We start from the raw sequence: 27527 nt of genomic DNA on the forward strand, positions 1-27527 counted from the left end.
GTACATATCTTCTGTTACTCTCTTTTCCCCCCTGGTACAAGAGCAAAACCAAATTAAAAACCTCTTTGATTCCTATCTCTCTTCCAGCCATTGCTTTCTCTCAACACCTTTCCTCAGGCAAACTTTGTGTTCTTTACACATTAATTCTTCAATCTACTCCTTTCTATTCTCTATATCCACTGTTCCACTACTCTCCTGACACTGCCCACTCTAAGACCACCAAGAGCATTCATGTTATTAAATCTAGTGGACAGTTCTTTCCATCTTACTGTTAGGGGAAGCACACTGAATGAAACCATCCACCCTGGTCAGGCACCATAGTAACCATTTGCATGAGCTGTTTTGTGACAGGAGATCCTGATAAGGAATATGGAACTAATAAGCCACCACCAACTGAAAGAGTTCAGAAAAGATCGAAAGGAGACACCACGTGTCCGTCCATTTCCCAGAATCCCTCTCTCTAGCATCCATCTTGGTTGAGCAATGCATGCGCTACCAGGAAAGACTCTGAATTAGAATGATTGGTCAATGACCACCCAGAAACTAATCCCATCACCATAAAACCCGAGACTGCCAGCCGCGCGGCAGAGCAGTTCTCCTGGGTTCCCTTACCCTACTGCTCTCCACCCGGGTGCCCTTTCCCAATAAAATCTCTTGCTTTGTCAGCACATGTGTCTCCTCAGACAATTCATTTCCTAGTGTTAGATAAAAACGCAGTTTCGGGCCCTGGAAGTGGTCCCCCTTCCTGCAACATTACTAGACGTCTTACTAGCATTCACCACAGCTGACCACGCCTTCCTTCTTAGAATGTCCTCTTTTCTTGGCTGTCATGACAACATACTCTTCTGGCTTCCTCCTACTGCTTTGGCTTTCATTATCCATCTCCTTTGTAAGTGATCTCAAAATATACTTTCCCAAAGGTCAGTGCTAGATATGCTTCTCTTTTTATTTTGCCCTTTTCCCCCTAAAGTTATTTCACCCAGTCCTATGGCTTCAGATACCACAAATAACCTGACAGTTCCCAAATTTATGTTGAACCCATATGTCTGTCCTGAGGTCTAGTCCTCTTTTTGCAACTTTATTCTCAGCACTTCCAGAGCCACTCACAAATCTGCTCCTTCTCTAGTCTTAACTACTCCAACCTCCCCATTGCTCAAACCAGAGATCTGGGGGTCACCTGTGGTACCCCTTCTTCTTTTTCTCATTTTCCATTCCAGTTCCAGTAAATCCTCAAAAACCCCACTTCTCTCTCATTCCCACCCCACTTAGTATACTTGGATCTCCTGCAATCACCATCTAAGGGATTGCTTCCTTGATAGTTCTGTATCCCCAAATTCATTATCCAGCAGTTAGAGATAATTTTAATGTATGAACTTTCACCTTTCTGACTTAAAATCTACATGGCGTAAACTCCAGATTTTTCAGAAATGGCTTTCACAGCCTCATCTGACTTGCCTTCTGCCTGCTCCTCCAGCTTTATTTTTTTCCCCTTCTCTCACCACACATTTGCTACACTGGTCTGCAGTACTTTAGTTCCTTTAGGACCTTCCCATGTTGTTTCTTCTGCATAGAATACTCTTCCCACACTATTTGTCTGGCAGGTTGCCTAGTTTAAATGTCAGTTCCTCAGGGGAATGGTAGGAACCCACTCCAATCTAAATTAGCCCCTGTACCTAAATTACTTTCTTTCAGGCATTTAAAAAATAATTTTGATTATATGTTTGTTTGATTATTTTTAACATATCTTTCTACTACAAGTGGCATTACAGTACACCTATTCCCAAGCTGAGTGCCTACCTATTCACTTGAATGAGTCCCTGACACTAAGCTGCATGTGTGCGTGCTCAGCCATGTCCGACTCTTTGTGACTGCTGGGCTCTTCTGTCCACAGGATTTTCCAGGCACGAATGCTGGAGTGGGTTGCTATTTCCTTCTCCAGGGAATCTTCCTGACCCAGGGATTGAACCCGAGTTTCCTGTGTCTCCTGCAGAGGTTCCATAAATTTATCTTGAAAGGATTAAAAATACCCCAAAATTACTTTCCATACATATCCTTTTTTTGTGGTCCTTCTTCTTGAGGGACATTTTTACCAAGTAAAATAGCACAGTTAGGAGGAGATAACTAGTTAAAATGACAGTCAGTTCCCATTATTTAGCATTGGGTGAGAGAAAATAGCTGGAGTTGTAAATTTTGCATTCCTTACCAAGGTGAAGGGATGAGAAAATACACTGGGAACTAGAAAAGTAGAGCAGTAAAATGCAGAGGTAATGTGAGCTTATAGGAAAAAATTCAATCAGGAATAGGAATATCCGGGTTTAGCATTCACTCTGCCAGCTGCAAGTCATTCAGTCTTTTTGTGTCTTGGATTTTCTCACCTTTAAAATCTTGTGGCGATTTCATAAGCAGACAAATGTGGAAGCCCTTTGCAAAGTATAAAACTTCTTAAAAATGTGAGATGCTCTTACACTCTTTATTTTGGTTTTCATTTATAAACATAAAGTGGTTTTACTTGGAAAATAATGAACTTAGTCACTCTCATAGGTAGGGCTAGCTGTTACTGTCATTCAATATATAAAATTACTATTAAGAAATCACCTAGGGATAATATTATGAAAGTAAATGTAGTGAATTCATTGTGGATTTACTTTTTAATTCTTTACAAGCTTTCCTGATAGCAATACTAATTAACTTTAAATATGCTGTCAAGTCCCTTTTTCTAAAGAGATTAGAGATTAATCTCTAAGCTATTTGTAAATTACTATGCTTTTTCATTGTGAAGTGTTTAGTAGAAATGCTGTTTTAAGAAAAGGGTTATAGATTATAAATGGCTTCATTAATTGTTTGATTTCCCTGTCATTCTACCAGTTTTATAGTAATACGTGACTTTAATTTTCTTTTTACTAGCACTATAAATGAGATCTAAGAGATGAAGCATTATTTTGAAACAAATTTAATTTAACTGACCCAGCATGACTTGGAATCCATGCTGCCCATAATCCTTTTATGATTAAGTACTAAAGAAGAATCTGTAATGTGAATATTTTTCTTTTATTTCTTCACCATGGGATTCACTCTCCTTGTGATAAAATCTCATCCTTTTCAGAGAACATTAGTAGTCGTTTAAGAAATTTATCCTCTCAGAGGTGTGCCAGTCAGTTTCATCAACAAATGGGAATGCAAAGCTTTTTAGTAAAACTAATGACCTTATATAACAACAACAAAAACCCCACACAATTCAAATTGTGTTTTAAATATCTTTGTGTTCAGAGAAATTGATAGCCTAGAGATCAGTATGTGCTAATTTACAGTCCTGTAAAAGGCTGTGATGTTCATCCCATTTTTAAAACTGCTAAGATGAGCAAGTCTAACTATTTCAAATTTCATAGGGTTTTGTAAACTTCTCTCAGTGCCAAGAAAGCAAGCCACCTGGCAGTTTTTTAAAACAGTGAGACAATGCTTAGGAATATGCACCATAATTGTTTGTATTTCAACTGAAACTGGCTCACATTTACATGGGATGAGAGCATTTTTATCCTAGTTACATTGCTTTTTGTTTCTTATGATTATATTCTCATACTGCAGATTATATTCTCATGCGGCAACCATCCTGGTGGTTATTGAGCAGATGTAGTGTATTTTAACATATTGACAAATACTATTTTTCTTGAAAGTTTAAAATGATTCAGAGAAATATTTGCTATTTTAGGTAGCATTCAAGTTAGACTATTAGGTTCATTAGCTGAATTTCCTAAGATTCACAAGTTAAATGTAGAAAGTTAAGTGTAGTTAGTAGAAGAGTGTTTTAAGTGGCAAAGATGTACAGAAACAACTTTGTGAATTTGGGTCAGTTGAGTTTAGGTAAGAAACCTATATTAAAGAAGGGACTCTTGCTATAATTAAAGCAATAAAGAAATATGGATTCAGTTCGGTCGGTCACTCATGTCTGACTCTTTGCAACCCCATGGACTGCAGCACACCAGGCTTCCCTGTCCATCACCAACTCCCGGAGCTTACTCAACTCATGTCCATGAAGTCGGTGATGCCATCCAGCCATCTCATCCTCTGTCATCCCCTTCTCCTCCTGCCTTCAATCTTTCCCAGCAGCAGGGTCTTTTCCAATGAATCAGTTCTTCACATCAGGTGGCCAAAGTATTGGAGTTTCATCTTTAGTATCAGTCCTTCCAATGAACATTTAAGACTGATTTCCTTTAGGATGGACTGGTTTGATCTCTTTGCAGTCCAAGAGACTCTTAAGAGTCTTCTCCAACACCACAGTTCAAAAGCATCAATTCTTTGGCACTCAGCTTTCTTTATAGTCCAACTCTCACATCCATACATGACTACTGGAAATATGGATTAGGAAACGATAAAAGATACTTTTGTGTACTATGTCTTCCAAAGGAGAAAAAAAAAGGAGAGCGAATGCGTTGAGTATAAAACACAAAGGCAAGTTTGAAATGCATATCTAGATGTGAAAATAGAGGATTAGGTCAAAGCTACAAGAAAACTTGTAGGGCTACAAGTATTTAATGTATTTAATGAAAATTATTGAAAAGGATGTGTTCTCTGAAAGATTAAATTTCTTGTAACCTACATGGAATTTTTACTGATTCCAATTTCTCTGAAGCATGTTTAATTCCTAATTTAATACAGCAGATTTGAATCTCATTATCAGTGGAGTGCATTTAATTGAAATCAATTGATTTAAGCAACTAGTCAGGAAATCTCAGTTTAATCTCCTTTTCTTCCTCTGGGAACATTCATCTACTTATATTTATTCTCAAAGGTAGCAAAAGTCTGATTCAAAAGGAGATATACTACACATTTTCATTAAATTGATTGTTTAAGTACTAATGAGGTTAATTTTACAGATACACTGTAAAATTGCATTGTGCCTTGAACACTGCTTTCACCAAGGCTAATTAAAGTCAGTTCAGTCACTTAGTCGTGTCTGACTCTTTGCGATCCCATGGACTGCAGCACACCAGGCCTCCCTGTCCATCACCAATTCCCCGAGTTTGCTCAAACTCATGTTCATCAAGTTGGTGATGCCATCCAACCATCTCATCTTCTGTCATCCCCTTTTCTTTCTGCCTTCAATCTCCCAGCAACAGGGTCATTTCCAATAAGTCAGTTCTTCGCATCAGGTGGCCAAAATATTGGAGCTTCAGCTTCAGCATCAGTCCTTCCAGTGAATATTTAGGACTGATTTCCTTTAGGATTGTCTGGTTTGAGCTCTTTGCAGTCCAAGGGACTTTCAAGAATCTTCTCCAACACCACAGTTCCAAAGCATCAGTTCTTCGGTGCTCAGCTTTCTTTATGGTTCAACTCCCCATTCATACATGAATTAAAGTCAGTAGTTCTAAAGTGTAAGATTCTAAAATAATTTTCAAATCAATTTATCATATTTAGGGGATATTTTGTCATACTGTAATAGAAACACATCGACCAGTCCTAAGAATAATAAATATATGAAGTTTTATATTTAACTAAAATAATATTGGTATAATTATTTTCATAAATGTAAGGTGTGTGTGTGTCTCTGTGTGTGTGCTTAGTCGCTCAGTCATCTCTGACTCTTTGTGACCCCATGGGCTGTAGCCCGGCAGGCTCCTTTGTCCATGGGGATTCTCCAGGCAAGAATACTAGAGTGTGTTGCCATGCCCTTCTGCAGGGGATCTTCCCAACCCAGGGATCAAACCCAGGTCTCCTGCATTGCAGGCAGATTCTTTACCATCTGAGCCACCAGGGAAAACCAAGAATACTGGAGTGGGTAGCCTATTGCTTCTCCAGGGGAACTTTCTGACCCAGGAATCAAACTGGGTTCTCCTGTATTGCAGGCGGATTCTTTACCAGCTGAGCTACCAGGGAAGTCCTAAAAATAAGGTAATGTACTTTATTATGCCTCAAGTTAACTCTTTATATATATATCATTATCTCTACAAAGTACAACTTGCTGATAATTAATGAGGTAATTATGGGACTATGTGTGCTTAGTCGCTCAGTCATGTCTTTATGTGACCCTGTGGACTGGAGCCCCACAGGCTGCTCTGTCTGTCCATGGGGATTCTCTATGCAAGAATATTGGAGTGGGTTGTCATGCCCTCCTCCAGAGGATCTTCCCAACCCAGGGATCAAACCCAGGTCTCCCGCACTGCAGGTGGATTCTTTACCAGCTGAGCTACCAGGGAACCCAATGCTATGGAAACATCTTTAATATTTTTTTTTAATACTGTATGCTAATATATGTTAATTGTGAATAATTTGAACAAAACAGAGAAAACTATTTTCATAATTCTCCTTCATTTCCCCTAGAGATAACCAATATTACCACTTGGAATAGAGCCTTTCAGATTTGTTATATATTAGTGATGTGATCTCATAATATATGTACTCTTTTATATTATCTATTTTTTAAGGACACATCCACACACATCCACACACAGATTATCCCTTTTAAGATTTATGGATCTATGTCACCCTTATAAGAACTACATAGAATCTTTTTGCATGAATGTGTTATAATTTATTTTGGCAGTCCTTACTAGGAATGAGTGTTCAGTTTATTAGTTTATTTCTAATTTCCTTAATATTATTCACAGAGTAGCATTGAATTTCCATGTACTTAAATCTTTGCCTCTTTGTTCAAATATTTCCTTAAGATAAAGTCTCAAAAGTGATATTGCTAGATCAAAGTAGACACATCTTTAACATTTTAAAACATTTATCACATTGCCTTCTGGAAAAATTGGTCCATTTTATACTAACCTAACATTATACAAAAATTCCCTTTTCTCTATAACCTGACATCTTTTTTAACCTTTAATAATCTGGTATGCAAATTAATAAAGTTATTTGTGTATCTATAGTACATATAAGTATTTGTGTTTGAGCATCTTTTCATTAATTTTGAAACAGTTGTATAATTTTGTGAATTTATCTTTTCCAAAATTAGCTTGTGAGCAAATTTTATAAATTAAGAAACATATATCAAATATTTTTCAGTTTGAGAATTAAAAAAAACCTGGACACAGTTTTAAGCTTTTTTGTGCTCATATCTACCAGTCTTTTCTTCTGTGGCTTATGTGGCCTTGATTTATTTAAGAAGAGATCTTCCCCACCCCAAACTATAGAAATATATGGTTACATCTTTTCTAGTACTTCTAAACCCTATTGTATCTTTAATCCATCTAAAATTATTATTAGGTCTGGCATGAAAGAGAAATTTACTTATATTTTTGTTCAAATGAATAGTGAATTTTTCAACACTAATACTTGACTAATATATTGTTTCCTTTGTTATTTTAAATGTCACTTCCACCCTACCCCTTGAAACAATTCCACTGGACTTTTCATTAGAATTTTATTGTATTTATCTACTAATTAGTATAGCACTTGAATTTTACCAACATTATCTTTCCAGTAAGTAATTTTTTTAATGTTTTCATTTATTTGATTCTCTTTTTCAACTTTATATGAAATAAAATTTTATGCATAATTTTTGCATGTATCTTGTTAAATTTATTCTTGGCTTGTTTACAATATCTGTTGTTAATTTTAATGGGTTTCTCTCACTTCTACTCATCCCTGCCATTACATTTAGAAGCAAATTGTTGTATAAGAAAGCTATTAATTTTTTATATTTATACTTTATTTTGCCACCGTCTCTTTTATTATTTCTAATAATTTTCAGTTGATTCTTTTGAATTTTCTAGGTAAATAATTATCACCTCTGTGACTAGTAATGATCTTTCATTTCCTTTATCATATATTATGCTTAATTTCTTATGCTTGTTTTATGCTTTGATGGAAGTACCCAGAGTCATGTTAAAATGTAGAATAAATAGTAGCCTTTTGTTTTGTTACTTTTAAAATTTTAATGAGAATTCTTCTAAATCTTTACCAGTTGGTATGACCTTTTCTTTAGGATTCTGAAATAGGATTTTGATCATGTAAAGGAAGTTACCTTCTTTTTCAGTTTACTGAGTGTTTTCTTTGGAATTAATATTGTATTACCTTGGAGGAATTTATAGGTAGGATCATATTGTTTTTCTCTTTTAGCTTATTTATTTATTGGGTTACATTGATGGCTTTCTTAGTGCTGATACATTTTTATATTTCTGGAATAAACCTGATTTTTTAAAAACTTGATTACTTTTTAAAATATTGCTATATTTTACTTTCATAAGTAAGATGGATCTATAATTCACTCCTTTGGAGTTTTATGTTTTTCAGAGGAATTTAGCATGCTTTATTTCCTTTGATCCTTGAGATAACTCTATGAATTAGACCAGAAATTATTACATTATTCTAATAAATAAAAACAACAGATATAGAACTTTTTGCCTGTCATAAAGTCATGAAAGTAGGTGGTGATGGTAACTAAAATCGGTTAGTCCCCAATCCAATGCTTTGGGGAGAACACAGTAATTTCTATAAGTAAGGTATTTGAATTTTTAGGACTTTGAATTTTATTATCTCAAATAAAAACTGTCCCTATATAGTTTCCTTTTACATTTTTCTAAATTAAGACAATAGACTTGGTTTTGTTTTGACTATGGAGCCTTCACTGGGTATCAGGAAGCCTTCACCCTAAAGGAGTCTCTGTGCTGAAAATATACATTCTCTGAGATCTGCCATCTGTTTGTTGCACATGGACAGATGCTAATGTTCAGTTAAACTGAGGTAATACAATAAGGATTAAAGTGTTAGATGCTACTAACCCATTCAGAAGTTATGGATAAAACTTGAAACCTTTAATCAGATTCATCTTGATGTTCAAGTCAAGTTCACATATTTCATTATTATCATAACAGAAAAATATTAAGGATGCATTTTTACATTGCATTAGGTCTATTTTATATGTGGTTCAGGAATCTGCCTTATAGAAAGTTTAGAGATTGCACTTCAGAATCTATTACAGAAGAAATATTCAACTAGGAAATTTTAAAATAACTTATGTATAAATTTTAGAACCTATAAAACTTAATGCAAATGCAAGAATGGCCCATTTGTTGATATACATTCATTTATTAAATGAAGGCTAGACTTCTCCAAGTGTAGAGAAAAATGGATTTAGACTATAAATGAATTGTATTTTAGCTTTGAATAGAATTATGCTGTTATATTGACATTTAATCTTTATGTTCAGAGTCACACACATTTACAAAATGATTCATAAAGTAAATTTATTGTTTTTAAATCTCTTGTAATATATTTTTCTCTTAATGAAAAACCTAAACATGTTAATTTCTATATAGTCCAATGGCACTTATCTACCTCTAAAACATGCCACCAGTAGTTATATATTTTATATTTATCCCAATTGAAATTTATAAATGATGTATAAAGTCTTAAATCTGTTCTTATCAAATGTTGCATGGAAAAATCATGAATTCTTGGAATATGATCATTTTTCAAATTCTATTTCATTAATTCAACTTTATGCTCTGAAGCAATATAACCTTATTTCCACTTAAGCTAATATAGCTCTGAATGAGATTCTGTTTTAAATTGAGATTTAATTGATAAATTCATTGTATTGGTTTTGGATGTGCAACATAATGATTTGATGTATGTATATGTTGTGAAATGATTACCACAATAAGTTTAGTTAACATCTATCACTGTGCATATTTAAAATTTGTTTTTCTTGTGATGAGAACTGTTAAGATCTACTCTCCTAGCAAATTTCAAGTTTTACATGATTTTATTTTTAAAAACCACATCTGTTTCTGAAACTCAGCTCCAATAACACCCTATGGTAACAAATGGTAGAACTCACATAGTATTGAAACATATTGGGTATTTCCTTTTCAGTTTTAAATTTGTTTTATTCAGATTTGGATGACTGGAGACTATGTTTAAATTCCACATTGACTGAAATCAATGTAAATAATATAATAGTGTCTCATATTTGATGGTAAATATTACCATTAAAAATTGAAAAGTCAAAATGAAGCAGAAACTATTCTGTGAGCTGGTTGTTTAGCACATAAAGGAAAATGGGAATTTTTTTCAGCAACATTTTTGAAATGAACTTAATAATGTTCCATTCCTATTGAATTTTAATTTTTCAGAAAATTTAGTTTAAGTATATGCAACATTAGTTTGGAATGAAAAAACAAAATTATGCATAGATTTTAATGCCTCTCCTGGAAGAAGCACAAGCTGGAATCAAGATTGCCAGGAGAAATATTAATAACCTCAGATATGCAGATGACACCACCCTTATGGCAGAAAGTGGAGAGGAACTCAAAAGCCTCTTGATGAAAGTGAAAGAGGAGAGTTAAAAAGTTGGCTTAAAGCTCAGCATTCAGAAAACGAAGATCATGACATCTGATCCCATCACTTCATGGGAAATAGATGGGGAAACAGTGGAAACAGTGTCAGACTTTATTTTTCTGGGCTTCAAACTCACTGCAGATGGTGACTGCAACCATGAAATTAAAAGATGTTTACTCTTTGGAAGAAAAGTTATGACCAACCTAGATAGCATATTGAAAAGCAGAAACATTACTTTGCCAACAAAGGTCCTTCTAGTCAAGGCTATGGTTTTTCCAGTGGTCATGTATGGATATGAGAGTTGGACTGTGAAGAAGGCTGAGTACTGAAGAACTGATGCTTTTGAACTGTAGTGTTGGAGAAGACTCTTGAGAGTCCCTTGGACTGCAAGGAGATCCAACCAGTCCATTCTAAAGGAGATCAGCCCTGGGTGTTCTTTGGTAGGAATGATGCTAAAGCTAAAACTCCAGTACTTTGGCCACCTCATGGGAAGAGTTGACTCATTGGAAAAGACTCTGATGCTGGGAGGGATTGGGGGCAGGAGGAGAAGGGGACAACAGAGGATGAGATGGCTCGATGGCATCACCGACTTGATGGACGTGAGTTTGAGTGAACTCCAGGAGATGATGAAGGACAGGGAGGCCTGGCGTGCTGCAATTCATGGGGTTGCAAAGAGTTGGACACGACTGAGCGACTGAACTGAACTGAATTAAATATCAATTTCTTGATGGATGCCCGAATTAAGCATCAATATATGGTTATACCTATGAAATAATTAGGGCAATCTTTTGGGTTGGTGAAAAGGTTCATTTGGGTGTTTCGGTGAGATGTTACAGAAAAACCTGAACGAGCCTTTTGGCCAACCCAATATTTGATCACTGCAATAGGACCTTGAAAGAGATGTGTTAGCAATATAGTTGTTAAAACCATATTTTACATATTCTTCATTACAGACTTTCTTATTATAGGGACCATGACATGCTGCCTTCTCTAAAGAGCACCTCTGATTAATCCTCATACCAGAAACAATGGAGTTGGCTCTGGCATAAGTTCAGCCAGGATTCCTGGGCCTGCTGTGTAGGGAGTCTCGTGAAGAAGGACAGAATCCTATCTTGGTTTCCAGGCCCACTAGGTTCTTGGCACCTCTGTTGAGAGTTGCACAGGCTACCAATGAATTTTAAATGTAGTGTTTGAGTGTGAGGTGGACATCTGTCTTAGAGGAATAGGACTGGTAGCAGCATGTCCTTCTTCAGAAGCCATTGAATAATTGTCAGATGACCTTTATTGGTGTCCCCTTCATTTCATTCTTATGGGTGCTGCCAAGACACAGTAGGGTAACAAAGTCCCCTGGGACTTATAATAAGCAAAAACATATACTTCATTTAGCAGTTGGATTAGTTCAAAACAGTCAAGTTTTTTTTTTTTTTTTTTTAATCATTTTGAGGGCAAGACACCCTGCCCCCCCCCCCCCCGCCCCCCCAATCCTGATAGAGGTTATGTGAAAACAGTCATGTTTTTTACTAGAAAAATGGGATCATTGATGTACCTTGTAACTATATATGAAGTAGTGGATTGTGAAGGATGCAAGAGGAGATTGGCAAGATTTAAGTGAGAAACAAGGCCTTTCCCATGAAGGCAGTTTACACTATACAGGAACATCTATACTTGTGTCCTTGCAGGGAAATAAGAGTTGAAAATAGAAAGTCCATCATATAGTGAGGTTTGATAATAAATAATCACAGGGTTTGTGCCCTTATTCTGTGGGGGAAACAGAGATGGCAGGAATCAATGGAATAATAGAATGATCGGACATCTAGAGACATAGGCTTCCAGCCTTTATTGACCTGCAGCCATATCTCCTCACCCATATGGGTTTAATTTCTGTACAAGTGAAAAAATAATTCCAAACAGGTGAATGATCTTTGATTTTATCTATGTGCATTGATCTGCAATGAAAAGTCAGAGAGTTTTAATTAGGTTTATAATTTTGCCTCTTGAATGAATCACAGAGATGAAGGTATATAGAATAAAGTTCAAGAAGAGGTAATTCATCTTTAGTCCACTGTTGTTGAACAAACATCATACATAATATTTAAAATATATAAATCAGGTTATAATGTTCTTGAAGTTGTGATCTGGAAAGGATTGTTGTTGTTCAGTTACTAAGTTATGTGTGACTCTTGGTGGCACCATGGACTACAGTGCTTGGGTTTCCCAAGTGACGCAGTGGTAAAGAATCTGCCTGCTAATGCAGGACATACAAGAGACGCAGGTTTGATCCCTGGGTTGGGAAGATCTCCTGCATGGCAACCCACTCCAGTATTCTTGCCTGGAGAATCCCATGGACAGAGGAATCCGGCGGGCTATCATCTACAGGGTCACAGAGTTGGACATGACTGAACATGCAGCACACACGGACTGGACAACATACCAGGTTTCTCTGTCCTTCACTGTCTCCTGGAGTTTCTCAGACTCATATCCATTGAGTCAGCTGAAAAGGATATTTTGGTATTATTTACTGTTATTCTTACCATTTCTTTGAGTTGGTTTCTTCCTAATTTTGTTGAAAATTTCAAACCAAAGCCTTTTTAGTCTAGAGATGGTCTACAGAATGGTCTAGAGAGTAAGGAAGCCTCTTTTCTCAAAATGAAACTAATAGAATATGACTCTATAATCTTGCTTCTGCTGCTCCAGTTATTTTAGGAGGCATTATAAAAATGTTAGCCTATTAAAAATCCAGTACTATTGCGGTTGATAAAGTGCTTTGCAGTCTATTAGCAGTTACTATGAGAACATGGCAACAGGGCTTTGGTGTGACTAAACCCACCGATGCCATCTTCTGGGTTCCTGCAGCAAACTCTTACAAGCCGCACAGTTAGTGGCCAGGTCTTTCTCGGAATGATGGAGTCACAGGTAGGGTTGTGTTATTTAAGACTTTTCCCTATGGCATGAAGTTATAGTGTAGCTCCATGTGAAAGTTGTATTTGTTTTCTTGTAAAATGGCAGTGATTTTAAAAACTATTTTACCTAACACTTTTATAGATTTTGAACACTTTAAAGCTTAGTTATTTTCTTGTCCAGTTTTAAGTATCTCAATAAATGCCCTAGTGGTAAAGATATAATTTAAGTATACTTAATAACTGGTACTTCTTTTTAAATACTGCCTCATCAGCTCTTGTGCTGCTTTATGGTCTTGGTTCTCAAACATCCTCAATGTTGTTTAAAGCTGCTTTTATTTATTTAAAAGCATTTGTTACATGTTTTGTTTGACTTATTACATTTGATGATCTTGTCATTATTCTACTTACAAATTTCATCAGTTATAAAAGCTATACTTTAAAAGTATGATGGAAAGAGAGCATTTATTCAAGGTGCCATTAGTGTTCGGATTAATAAATTTTAAAGAACTAATCACTGGGATGGTGCTAGCACATAGTAGGTGCTCAGTTAATCTTTGCGAAAATGAGTACTGTATTTTCAACTAATTCATGGAACATGCATAATGAGCATCATATCTGTAGAAAAGCCCTAACTGGGTAGAAACCTTGCCATCAGTAGAGCCTGAGATAATCACTTTTACTTAGAGTCATGTCATAATGAATTCTAGAGTGAATGATGGCAGTGAGATATAGCACAACAGAAAGCTTCCTCTGTTCAACAAAACAAATAAAAGGTACTAAGAACCCACACTGAAATGGACTCTTTCTACATTTTATTCCATCTTTGCCTTTAGAAAATCAACATTTTTGCTTTCAGATTAGGAGAGTCATTTAAGATGTGTCGTTAAAAAAACTGTATAGAGGATCACTGCCTTCCTGTAACTCAGTGCATTTCTTACCACCACCACCACATGTACACAGTGGAGCAGTCTTCTTAAAGGGGATGACTTCAGTGCATTTTGTTAAAGGGATCACCTTTTACAAATGAAATGTAGCGTTAAATACAGACATAAAACTTAATTTGGTGATAGATATGTGCACGCATAACTTCGCATTGCCTTTAGTTAATTCTCTTGAATTATAAGATGGTGTAGAGAATGAACACTTTCTTAATGGATAATAAAATTCAGCTTCTTAGCAACGAGGCTTAGTGAAAGCCACCAGGCTGAGCCCGTGGTTCACAGACCTTGGTCAGACTTCAACCGCTTCTCAGCAGTGTGTCTCAGGACCTCATTATCCCACACAGTGACATTAGGTGGGTCACAGGGTGCTCATCATAAGGAAGTGATGTCACCTGTTTGTGACTTTGCATTAAGTAGTTTGAGTTTACTGTGAGAAAATAGCTTTGGAAATGTTAATGTGAAAAGAATGATGTGATTCTACAGTTGCAATCTTCCTTTATTTGAAACTTGAAGGCAACAGACGTAGTGAGGACACCAGCTTTGCCTCTCGAGTTCTGTGTGAAGAGTTAGGCCTGGTGTAGGGGGCTGGGTTTTTTTCTAGACTGCCTAACTGCCAGGCCTGGTTGTGGATTTGGGCATAGGCCCATTGGACAGGACACTCTAGATATAAGTATACATTACATACAATACATACACCGAATGCATACACTATACTTGGAATCCATTTCTTAAACTGTCACCAATATAAATCAATAAAACCAATAATATGAGGGTAGCCTTCTCTTGACTTATTACTCTCAATCTCTGCCTGCTTTTTCATTCTCATCTGTGGCCACACTGCCCCTCACTTATTGTACTATAGTTATCCTGATCCTCTTTCCCACCGATGGAACTTTGCATCTGCTCTTCTTTCCTGGAACTCTTTGCTTCCAGCTGTTTTCAGGTTGCAGTTTGGTTGTCATCCCTATCACCATCCTCACCATTTTGAAGACAACATGAACCATTCTCTTATTAAAGTTACCAGTAAATATCTTAATGACTGAATCCAGTAAGCCATTTTAACATCTTATTTTCCAGACCTGCTCCTTCAAATCTGTTGCTTGCTTTTCTGTGAGACTCATGCTCCTGGTTCTTTTACCCCTTAGCCTGTTTTTTGTTTGTTTTTTTTTTTTTGCTTTAGGTCTTCTCCTCTTCCCAGCCTCTTGACCTAGGTGGCCTGTGGTCATCTGAAATCCACCATAACACAAAGTAAACTTACTTCCTTTTCAACCTTACCTCTCCGTGTATTTCCTATCTGTTAGCAGTATTTCCATTCACTTTTCATTCAAGCCAGAAACCTAGGAGTCATCCTAGATTGAGTCAAGAACTTCTGATTTACCTCCTGTTTCTCGAGACTTCTCCCTTCCCTCCATTCCTTTTGTTAGTGATCTACCTCAGGACATCACATCTCTTTCCTCTAACGCTGTAGTACTCACCTACTGTACCATCTTCAGTTTTGTCTGTATCAAATCCTTCAAGTGCACATCTAAAGTGATCTGCATAAGATAAAAATGAGACTTTATCAGTTGCTCCAAGAAACTCTTAAATGTGCTGATCCTTAGCATGAAGGATTGTTTGCTGAATGAATAAATGAAGAATGGGACCCGTGTCCATTCTAGGGGCTGATTTGGGTCCTAGATTATATTGTCTACAATCCCTTGAAGGTTTCATGTATCAACTAAACCTTTTCTGAATTTTGCTTGGAAGTTCATAAAACTGGGATGAATATCATTAGTATGGGATTATAGTTCATAGGTTATCTGTAAGAACAAGAGAGGCTTCCTGTGGTGAAAATAAGGTTTATGTACCTATATTTTTCTTTGTCTTTTAGTTATAGTCTATTCAATTTTTATTTGGAGACTTTCTTAGGAGAACTATTCAGAAATAAATGTTTTTCCCCCTCTTTTACTAAAAAAGAAAAGTGAATGTCACTTTAGTGTACCTGCATTTATGTAGCTGAATTTCTGTATTATGAAACAAGATTCGAATAACAGTTTGACAACTGGTGTTTTGATTGCTATTGATTAAAGGTTTTGTAAATTTGTTTTGTTTTAATGAAGAATCATCATTCTCTTAACAGCTTACCAAAAAAAATGGAAAGAATATATTGCATTACCATTAGTTGCTTAAATATGCTTATCAGGTCAGAGGTAGGAAAACATGGGTATTTTCCTTTAGTCTTAAATTTTTGTACAATGCCTCAATATGCTCTTTTTTGTGTGTGATAAAATAAACATAACATGTTTACCATTTTAAAATGTACAGTTCTATAGCATTGTGTGCATTCACATTTTTGTACTGCTTTAGTATACTTTTTAAAAATTATTATATTGAAATAATTCATTATTGAGACCCAAAACTATACTTATATTAAATAAGCAAAGTTCCCTATGGGGCTTATCAATGTGTTCTGATGAAAAATGATTTTGTTTGCTGAGTTTTGTTAAGGAACTTGCAGCATATCTGGCCTTATTGGATTCAGAGAGCAAATGCCAATGGGAATTTATGGAAACAGGTTTAATAATTTGATTTATTTAAACATTTCCCCCCCATTTCAGTGTAATAAAACACATTTAAAGAGCTATAAATAATTTATTCTTTTCTGTAATATATATATGTATTTATTTGCTCATTTGGAGGCTTGTAATAACTTCGCATTTTGTCCTTTGTGAGATGACAACCTAAGATCATATCTTTTCCACTAGTTCTAAGTTTTAAGCCATTTTAGGTTAAGTTTTATAATTATGTAAAAGTTACAGGTCAAGGCAAGAAATAAGCATTATGAGGCAGATGGATTCTTTTGTAGGGTAGATATAAAACATTTATTTCTTGAAGACTTCCCTTCCTAGGACAGAAAATTTTGATATAAGAAGATATCACCATAAAGAAGAGAGGCTTATACGAGAAAGCTTTTCTGATAGCCATAGTTTTGTTCTCATAAACAAATAGTGGCTGAAGTCAAGAATGGTGCTTAGACAGTTGGGAAGAATGGTATAATACCATGTGTAGGGTACAGGAGCTATAGATGTACATTCAGAGGAACACTGATTTTTCCATTTAGGCTTTGTTAGAAACTATTATAGGTTTTATAACTCTATTGACAATCATCTTATTTGGAACATGATATGCTTATATAAAAATAATTTTTAATGTGAAATCTCTCATTACTTAAAGGTCTAGTGAAATAGTAGTTTTGAAAACTGAGTCACAGTTTAACTTACCATCACAATTCACAGCTTCTCTCAGTATTTTACTTGGTAGATTAATCCCATCTCAGCAGTACCATTAGGTTCCTGCCTTGAAAGTGAGGGAAAATACAAACATCTGATTTTTCTGAGTGTGTGGGCTGTGATGAATTTAAATGTGTTCAAATGTGTTTTAATAGTGCATCTGTGTATAAGCAGCTGAAAATTTATGGTTGTTTTTTAACATAAAAATGAGGAAATTGACCGCTGTTGGGTAATTAAAAATAACAACTCTATAGAGAAATAGGAGTAAGTTTTTAAATGCCAGAGCACCAAGGGACAATATCGTCTAATCTAAATTGACTAATATATCTTTGTCACTTAAAGATCAGATATATATTTGAGTTAATGAATCATCCTCCCAACATCCCATAACTAAAGCAAATTCTGTTTCCTTTTTCCAGGCAAAGTTTTAGTCAACTGAATAATAAACCATCCTGCCTTTTTCTGAATCACAAGATAGGGAGACTCTTACAGGCAAAAGTGCAATTAAAAGAGATCCTAGAGGAGAGATTCTATCATGTTTTAAAAGAATGCCAGTGAAGGAAACAGCCTAGACTACTTTGGCTACACTTTTCAGTGTTTAAAATAGTAATATCATATGGCTGTTTTTAAACATTTTCATTTTATCATTGAAGATTTGTTTTAAATGCTCATAGATCAGGAGTGAATCAACTTCTGGATAACCACCAATATTCTGGTTGGTGTGTAATGACAGTCCTACAGAGACCAGATATATGAGGAAATGTTCCTCTCCCTTCAAAAAGGTTAACCTTACAAAAAATATTCATGAACATTTTCTCTTTTGAGTCTTACAATAATGCTCTATCATACTTAATGATCATTAGTTCCTACTTAAAAGCAGAAATTAAGATTCAGAGAGCCTAAGTCACTTACCCAAGGTCACTAGTGAATGGAATAAAACCAACTTGAGACTAGTCATTTTTGCCGTAAGGACTGTGCCTTTGGCTGTCTATACTTCACTGCCTCTTTGATATGCTTTATAAAATTGGCCACTATAAACATGCACGAAGGTCCTTTTGGGAAATTTGTTCCTGGGAAAATTGTCTGAATTGATAATGTGATTGGGAACATTATTAATTTGAGTCTTTGGTTGGAACAGAAGAACCTCAAAAATTAGTGAAGTCATTCATAGTTCTGTTTGGTTCTAAGCAGTGTCTGTTAACAGTTTTATACTGAAATGTAGGCCTGAATCTCATAATGTTCATTTATTTTTATTTTCTTTTTGAAGTATAGTTGATTTATAATGTTGTCTTAGTTTCTGGTGTACAGCAAATGATTCAGATACATATATACACACATAATATATATTCTTTTTCATAGCGATTTATTATAGGAGTTTGAATATAGTTCCCTATGCTATACAGTAGGATCTTTTTGTTTATCTATTTTATATATAGTAGTTTGTATCTTCTAATCCTCAAATTCTAATTTATCTTTCCCCATCCCCTTAATCCTTTGGTAACTGTAAGTTGGTTTTCTGTCTGTGAGTCTGTTTCTGTTTTGTAAATAAGTTCATTTGTATCGGGCTTCCCTTGTGGCTCAACTGGTGAAGTATCTGCCTGCAATGCAGGAGACCTGGGTTCGATCCCTGGGTTAGGAAGATCCCCTGGAGAAGGGAATGGCTACCCACTCCAGTATTCTGGTCTGGAGAATTCCATGGACTGTATAGTCCATGGGGTCGCAAAGAGTCAGACATGACTGAGCCACTTTCACTTCACACTTCATTTGTATCATATTTTAGATTTCACATATAAGTGATATCATATGGTATTTGTCTTTTCTTTCTGACTTAACTTCACTCAGTATGATAATCTCTAGGTCTACGCATGTTGCTACAAATGGCATTATTTTATTAATACTGAGTAGTATTCCAGTGTATATATTTATATATACCAACTCTTCTTTATCCATTCCTCTGTCTATGGACACGTGGGTTACTACTCTATCTTGGCTGTTGTAAATAGTGCTACTCGGACCATTGGGGTGCATGTATCATTTTGAATTATAGTTTTCTTTGGATATATACCCAGGAAGTGGGATTGCCAAATCATATGGAAACTCTATCATAAAGTTCATTTTAATCATTTACTCTATTATAATGTTATTGAAAGATTGCTCAAGTGAGAGTTATTGTTTACTGTTCATTCTGAATCTGACTTTCAAGATGCCTTTATTCTTTAAAATAGTTTGAGGGAAAAAAAGTGATTTTTTTTTGTTGTTGTTAAGCTATATTGTAAGGACTTTTTGATGTAATGTATGGTAAGGTAAAACATTTTTTATTTGAACTAATTTTAAGTATAAAAATTAAACTGTAACAAAGTGTAAACGAAGACAACTTTTTAAGGAAATTTAGCTTTATTTGTTTCATATATCTATAGGGACTGAGCAAGGTTATTTAAGTACCAACAGTTAGAGGATCTTAGGAAATCTGCTCTAACAACAAATAAGAGTGATTTGTAGTTAATTTCATTTCAAAGAACACACAGACATTGAAAAAATAGGTTTTTCCTGAACCTAATATACACAATTTTGGGGAAAATTTCTTCTTTCTGAAACAATACAGAAGTAAAGTTTAGGCTAGCTTTTGTCCAAATAATCGTAATATCTGAATGGAATCTGAGGAGTTCATAGAGTGTTACCGAATTTGTTTATTTTGTAAAGTAAATTGATTCATTATTTTCAAATTGTTTTACAGGATCCTGCAAACCAAAAATGTGGTGGAAGAAAGAAAACCGTGTCTTTCAGCAGCATGCCGTCGGAAAAGAAAATCAGCAGCGCAAGCGACTGCATCACTTTCATGCAGGCTGGCTGTGAACTGAAGAAAGTGCGGCCGAATTCGCGCATTTACAACAGGTTCTTCACTCTGGACACAGACCTGCAGGCTCTTCGCTGGGAACCTTCCAAGAAAGACCTCGAGAAAGCTAAGCTTGATATTTCTGCCATAAAAGAGATCCGACTGGGGAAAAACACGGAAACATTTAGAAACAATGGCCTTGCTGACCAGATTTGTGAGGATTGTGCCTTTTCCATACTCCACGGGGAAAACTACGAGTCTCTGGACTTAGTGGCCAATTCAGCGGACGTAGCAAACATCTGGGTGTCAGGATTGCGGTATCTGGTTTCTCGAAGTAAGCAACCCCTCGATTTTATGGAGGGCAACCAGAACACACCAAGGTTCATGTGGTTGAAGACAGTGTTTGAAGCAGCAGATATCGATGGGAATGGGATTATGTTGGAAGACACCTCTGTAGAGTTAATAAAACAACTCAACCCTACCCTGAAGGAGTCCAAGATTAGGCTAAAATTTAAAGAAATCCAGAAGAGCAAAGAAAAACTGACAACTCGAGTGACGGAAGAGGAGTTTTGCGAAGCTTTTTGTGAACTTTGCACCAGGCCGGAAGTGTATTTCTTACTTGTGCAGATATCAAAAAACAAAGAATATTTGGATGCCAATGATCTTATGCTTTTTTTGGAAGCTGAGCAAGGAGTCACCCATATCACTGAGGACATGTGCTTAGACATTATTCGGAGATATGAACTTTCCGAAGAAGGACGTCAGAAAGGGTTTCTTGCAATTGATGGCTTTACCCAGTATTTGTTGTCACCAGAATGTAACATTTTTGATCCTGAACAAAATAAGGTTGTCCAAGACATGACCCAGCCTTTATCTCACTATTACATCAATGCCTCTCACAACACCTATCTCATTGAAGACCAGTTCAGAGGACCAGCTGATATTAATGGGTATGTCAGAGCTTTGAAAATGGGCTGTCGCAGCATTGAACTTGATGTAAATGATGGCTCAGACAACGAACCGATCCTTTGTAATCGAAACAACATGACAACACACCTTTCCTTTCGAAGTGTCATAGAGGTGATAAATAAATTTGCCTTTGTGGCTTCTGAATACCCACTCATTCTTTGTTTGGGGAATCACTGCTCCCTACCACAGCAGAAGGTAATGGTCCAACAGATGAAAAAGGTCTTTGGCAGTAAACTCTATACTGAAGCACCTTTGCTGTCAGAATCCTACCTCCCATCACCAGAAAAATTAAAAAGAATGATCATTGTGAAAGGAAAGAAATTGCCTTCTGATACAGATATTTTAGAAGGAGAAGTTACAGATGAAGATGAAGAAGCCGAAATGTCTCGAAGGATGTCAGTAGATTACAATGGTGAGCAGAAACAGATCTTGCTGTGTAGGGAGCTCTCTGACTTGGTATCTATCTGTAAATCTGTTCAGTACAGGGATTTTGAATTATCTATGAAAAGCCAAAACTATTGGGAAATTTGTTCATTTAGTGAAACAGAGGCCAGCCGAATTGCAAATGAATACCCAGAGGATTTTGTAAATTATAATAAGAAGTTCTTATCACGAATCTATCCAAGCGCCATGAGAATTGATTCCAGTAACCTGAATCCACAGGACTTTTGGAATTGTGGCTGTCAGATTGTGGCAATGAATTTTCAGACTCCAGGTCCAATGATGGACCTCCACACAGGCTGGTTTCTTCAGAATGGAGGCTGTGGTTATGTTCTAAGGCCGTCTATCATGCGAGATGAAGTTTCTTACTTCAGTGCAAACACAAAGGGCATTGTACCTGGGGTGTCTCCTCTAGTGCTTCATATTAAGATTATCAGTGGTCAGAACTTCCCAAAGCCCAAGGGAGCTTGTGCCAAAGGGGATGTCATAGATCCCTATGTGTGTATAGAGATACATGGAATTCCAGCGGACTGTTCAGAACAAAGAACTAAAACTGTACAACAAAACAGTGATAATCCTATTTTTGATGAGACATTTGAGTTTCAAGTGAACCTGCCTGAACTGGCCATGATCCGTTTTGTGGTTCTTGATGATGACTACATTGGGGATGAGTTTATAGGGCAATATACAATACCGTTTGAATGCTTGCAGCCTGGATATCGGCATGTTCCCCTCCGTTCCTTTGTGGGTGACATCATGGAGCATGTAACTCTTTTTGTCCACATAGCAATAACTAATAGAAGTGGAGGAGGAAAGCCACAGAAGCGCAGCCTTTCAGTGAGAATGGGGAAGAAAGTTCGGGAGTGTACCATGCTCAGGAATATTGGTCTTAAAAACATAGATGACATCTTTAAGATAGCTGTTCATCCCTTACGAGAAGCCATAGATATGAGAGAAAATATGCAGGTAGGAAACGTCCCATACTGTTCTTCCCTACCCCTCCTTCTTCTGATCTTTCTCTCACCAGTGAATGTTGAACATTGTGTTTTTACTAATAATCTGATTCCTCAAAAAATTATCACAGAGGATGTATAAACCCATGTACTGCTGAATTAAGTTCAGTATTGCCTGTGATAAAATATATATTTTAAAAAAACTTTTCTTGGAGTATAGTTGATTTACAGTGTTGTTTTAGATTCAGATGTATAGCAAAGTGAATCAGTTATAAATATATGTATATTCATTCTTTTTTAGATCCTTTTTATATATAGGCCATCAAACAGTATTGAGTAGAGTTCCCTGTGCTATTCAGTAGGTCCTTATTAGTTACCTATTTTATATATAGTAGTATGTAGTCAATTCCAATCTTCCAATTTAGCTCTCCCCTCTTACTCCACCCTGTAACCATAAGTTTTTTCCCTACATTTGTAACTCTGCAAAACAGATATGTTTTATGTTTCTAATTGTGAATGCTTTGTTAAACCTGGTCTGAACTAAATCAACTAATAGAGAATCAATGTAGCAAAATGTTTTATATATCCACTAAATGTCCTTAGTACACAGTAAATTGATATATGGGAATATGTATTTGAAACAATGAAAAAAAGAATATAAAATAGTATATGTGCATGTAATATACAAAATTTTGTATATACAGACACATGCATACTAATTATAAGTATATATAAAAATATTTACAGATAAGAACATAGAAGGGTATTTAAAGACATATAAAACATGTAATGCCTGTTAGATCATTTTTTGGTTGTTTAAGTGTACAATAATAATAAATTATCTTCCATGAAACAAGTAAAAAACTAATAAACAAAATTCAGCACTTGAACTTGTTGAAAACTATTTAGTCGTCTCTCAGTGTTGTGCTTTAATTGAAAGGACATGGATTCTGGATTAAATTCTATTACTGTGTAATTTTTGAGCAAATTATTTCGGATATATGGTCATCAGTTTTCTCCTCATAAAATGAGAAAAATAGTAATAATTACATCATAGGATTATTATGAGAATTAAATGAGAGAGAATGTAAATTACCCAGTTTTAGCATATAGGAATTCAATTCAGTTTTCTTGCCTTCATTAATACTTAGAGATGGCTGAAAACTTTTTCTTTAATACTAGTTAGTATACTTATTCTAGGCTCATGTTACTGAGAAACAACAAATGCTTAATAAGTTCCTACAAGGTACAAGGAGGTCTTGTTTAGCAGAAGCAGCAGCAGTCTGTGTATGAGAACAAAAAAGGAGAGGAATATTTTTCAATGCACTTTATTTGATCCTTTAGTTAACATTTTTATAGTAACTGCCAAAAATCCCTACATTCAAAATAGAAAACAAGCTTGAAGAGGTTAAGTAATTTTCCCAATATTGCATTTAATAAATGGGAATGTTGAGCTTTAAATACAGAATTAGCCACCCCCAAAACCCAATACTCATTCATGATTCTCAGTCACCTAATGTGGAACAGCACACCATGACTTGGTGAAAACTTTATTTTTACATTATTTCACAGAGAAATTCTGGAATGGGCTTAAAATCAATTTTAAATTGCTATAATGGAAAATACTATGTTACATACAAATACTTAGATTGTAAACGTATGATTGGCAGTGGGTTGCCTTAACCACTATTATAAAAATAGGTTCCAAATATTAGTGTTATCTATCTGGCTTTTTCTGACATAATTCTGCAACCATTATAACCCCCTGTGTTAGATTAGTTGTAAGTCATTTCTTTAACTTTATATATTTGAAGTAGATTTTATACAGTTCCATATAATTCTTGAAATATCTCCTTTGCATGTATTATATGTTTAAAATACATATTAAGGAGATTTGGCTATGGATAAAGTTTTTTCTGTTAGCATAACTTATCTCATTTCAACATAAAGGATTATTTAGAGCCTAATTAGTATAAAAATGAATGCCTTCATTGTCACTAAATTCATGAGGCATGCTAGGTTAGGTATTGTTCATTGTTAATAGGCATAGTTGCTATTTCAATCTTCTTGTAAAAGCCTGTCACATGGACAAATGTAGCTTTACATAAAGTGTGTTTTATGCACGTCTGTCAGGTGCGTTTCTGATGGAGTGACAAAGGGATACCATTGATGGTTATGTGAAAAGAGGGTGATGAGCAGTAGCAGCCTGCTACCTTGTGGGAAAAATCTCAAAGGAGATGCACTCCAGTGTACAATCAGTGACATGCTTTTGTGATCATCATGATATGGATTTAATAATATATTCATGATCAATGTTAACTTGTATGCATTGTCCAGAATATTTCAGATATTCCAGAATATTCCAAAGCCCTGCTTTGAAAAGTACTGTGTAACTTTAGGTCATAATCTCCTTTGCTTTGTGGCATATTTGTAGCAGTTGTTAAAAGTTGGGAAAGATGAAATGTAATTGTGAATTAGCTCTGCGTGTTATCTCCATGTATATTATAGTATTTTGGGTTGGTTATATCCAGTTTGCTTCAAATAACATATGTATTTAAGGGTATACTTGTAATGAATGTACTTTTGTGCACTGGAAGTGCTCAGGGTGGTGTCCTATGGCCAGAAGTGTAATTCTATGTTTTCTCCCACACAGAATGCCATAGTGTCTGTTAAGGAATTGTGTGGACTTCCTCCAATTGCCAGTCTGAAGCAGTGCCTGTTGACCCTGTCTTCTCGGCTCATCACCAGTGACAATACTCCCTCCGTCTCTCTTGTGATGAAAGACAACTTTCCTTATCTAGAGCCTCTGGGGGCAATTCCAGATATGCAGAAAAAGATGCTAGCTGCTTATGATCTGGTAGGAAACTGTTACTCTCTGTTTCTTGTCTGTGTGGGAGGAAATCATATTGCAGGACCTCTTTTATGAAACTTCAGTAAGTAACACAGAGTGACTGCCTTTAAAACCTTGACTGGGGGTGCCAGGCAGAAGTGGCCCACTCAGCTCCACCTAAGCCCTAGTGGAGACCTCTGAGACAAAGTTTTGAACCCAGAGCTCCACGGATTAAAACTGGAAAATCTCTGCTTTAGCAAAGAATAAATTTTGACTAAGACCTCAAAAGTATACACAATTTCTCATTATCTAAATAACTTTAGCCTGCAATATGACCATTTAATCACATGCCTAGAGGAAGTAAAATTATGCCTCAGTACTGCCTTATGATGGTTGAGACAAAATAATTCTCTGGAATTTATATTTCTAGGCTAATACTATTATCTGCTTTTTCTGAATATATAATGGAATTTAAATATCAAGTAAATTTAAGAATAATGATAGTTTTGCAAATCCTAACTCCATAATAAAATTAAGACCAAATGAAGAATTGGGAAAATTTGTCACATGTGCACCAGATGAAGTGTAAATAATCTTAAAATAGAAAGAGCATTTAAAAATCAATAAGAAAAAAATGAGAAAAAAAATCTTGTATCAGCCCGGGTTAAGTTCAGCTTCTCGAAACTAAAAATGCAAACCAATCATGCTTTAACAGTACAGTCTCTCACATCAAAATCTCACAGCCATTCATGGTGACACTTCTAGAAAATTCTTAGGAATCTAGTCTCCCTCTAGTTTTCTGTTCCACCATCTCTAGACCATCCTCAGGGTCCAAATGGCTGTTGAAGCTCCAGCCATAATACCTGCATTCCAACCATCAGGAATGATGAAGAGGAAAAAGAGGGCACTATTCTTTCCCTTTAAGGACATGAAAAAATGTACATCACATTTTATTTTATCAACCTGGAGTTGACACATAGACACATATACCTGCAAATACGAATGGGAAATATCTTTATTTTGTGTATTTTTTAATTTTTAAAAAAATTATTTAATTACTTTATTTATGACTAGACCGCGTCTTCATTGCTGGGTGTGCTTTTCTCTAGTTGCAGCGTGCAGGGGGCTACTCTCTACTTGCACTGTGTAGGCTACTCATTGTGATGGCTTTTCTTGTTGCACAGCAACAAGAGTGCACGGGCTTCAGTAGTTGCGGCCCTTGGGCTCAGTAGTTGTGGCTCCTCGGCTCTAGAGCATAGGTTCAATAGGTGTGGTGCCTGGGCTCAATTGCTCTGCAGCATGTGGGATCTTCTTGAATCAGGGATTGAACCTGATGTCTCCTGAATTGGCAGGGGATTTTTTTTTTTTACCAGTGAGCCACCAGGGAAGCCCAGAAATATCTCTATTTTAAAGGGCTATGTGCTCAACTAAAAATCATTTCTTCTGTTACTAAAAAATAGAGAATGGATGTTAGGGGACAACAAGTAGTCTTTGCTTCAGAGGTGAACAGGCAATTTATGTATCTCCCCTCCCTCAAAAATAATGAAAATTTAAAAACATGCTGTGCTGTGTGCTAAGTTGTGTCCGACTCTGCGACCTTATGGACTGTAGCCCACCACGCTCCTCTGTCTATGGGGAGAATAGGCAAGAATATTCCAGGCAAGAATATTGGAGTGAGTTGCCATGCCCTCCTCCAGGGGATCTCCCCTACCAGGGATCGAACTGAAGCTCTTATGTCTCCTGCATTGGCAGGCAGATTCATTACCACTGGTGCCACCTGGGAAGCCCCCAAAACATGTTTAACCTTAAAATAAGTTTTAAATTTAAGATATTAAAGAAATGTAATGAGATACTTCCCCTCTCCATCAAATTGGCACCTTTTTTTCTTTTTAAAATAGTACCTCTTAAGTACATGAATACTGTCATCCATCTACCTCTAGTGGGAAAATAAATTGGTAAATTTGGAGGGGATTTGGCAATATAATTTAAAATGATTATCCTATTTGATCCATATATTTCATATCCAGGGATTTACTCTAAGCCAAGAGATGTGTACATAAACATCTGTGGTTAATAATGTCAACATAGAGGGATAAGTGGGGCTTCC

The 27527-nt window shown here is 36.0% G+C and overlaps 1 protein-coding gene across 4 annotated transcripts in view; it reads left to right on the forward strand.

The window, feature by feature from the left end:
• The window catches only part of PLCL1 (phospholipase C like 1 (inactive)), a 367636-nt gene that overhangs the window by 273107 nt on the left and 67002 nt on the right, over positions 1 to 27527 (forward strand). For 2 of the 4 annotated variants that reach the window (XM_025277943.3, XM_006078171.4), the window contains exons 2-4: positions 5841 to 5886; positions 20129 to 22603; positions 25244 to 25447. In XM_025277943.3, coding sequence (XP_025133728.1) covers positions 5841 to 5886; positions 20129 to 22603; positions 25244 to 25447 — 2725 coding nt within the window. The remainder of the gene's footprint in view (positions 1 to 5840; positions 5887 to 20128; positions 22604 to 25243; positions 25448 to 27527) is intronic. The other 2 variants (XM_006078169.4, XM_006078170.4) reach the window with 1 other exon arrangement.

The sequence above is a fragment of the Bubalus bubalis genome, chromosome 2 (genome assembly GCF_019923935.1).
Source record: "Bubalus bubalis isolate 160015118507 breed Murrah chromosome 2, NDDB_SH_1, whole genome shotgun sequence".
NCBI lineage: Eukaryota > Metazoa > Chordata > Mammalia > Artiodactyla > Bovidae > Bubalus > Bubalus bubalis.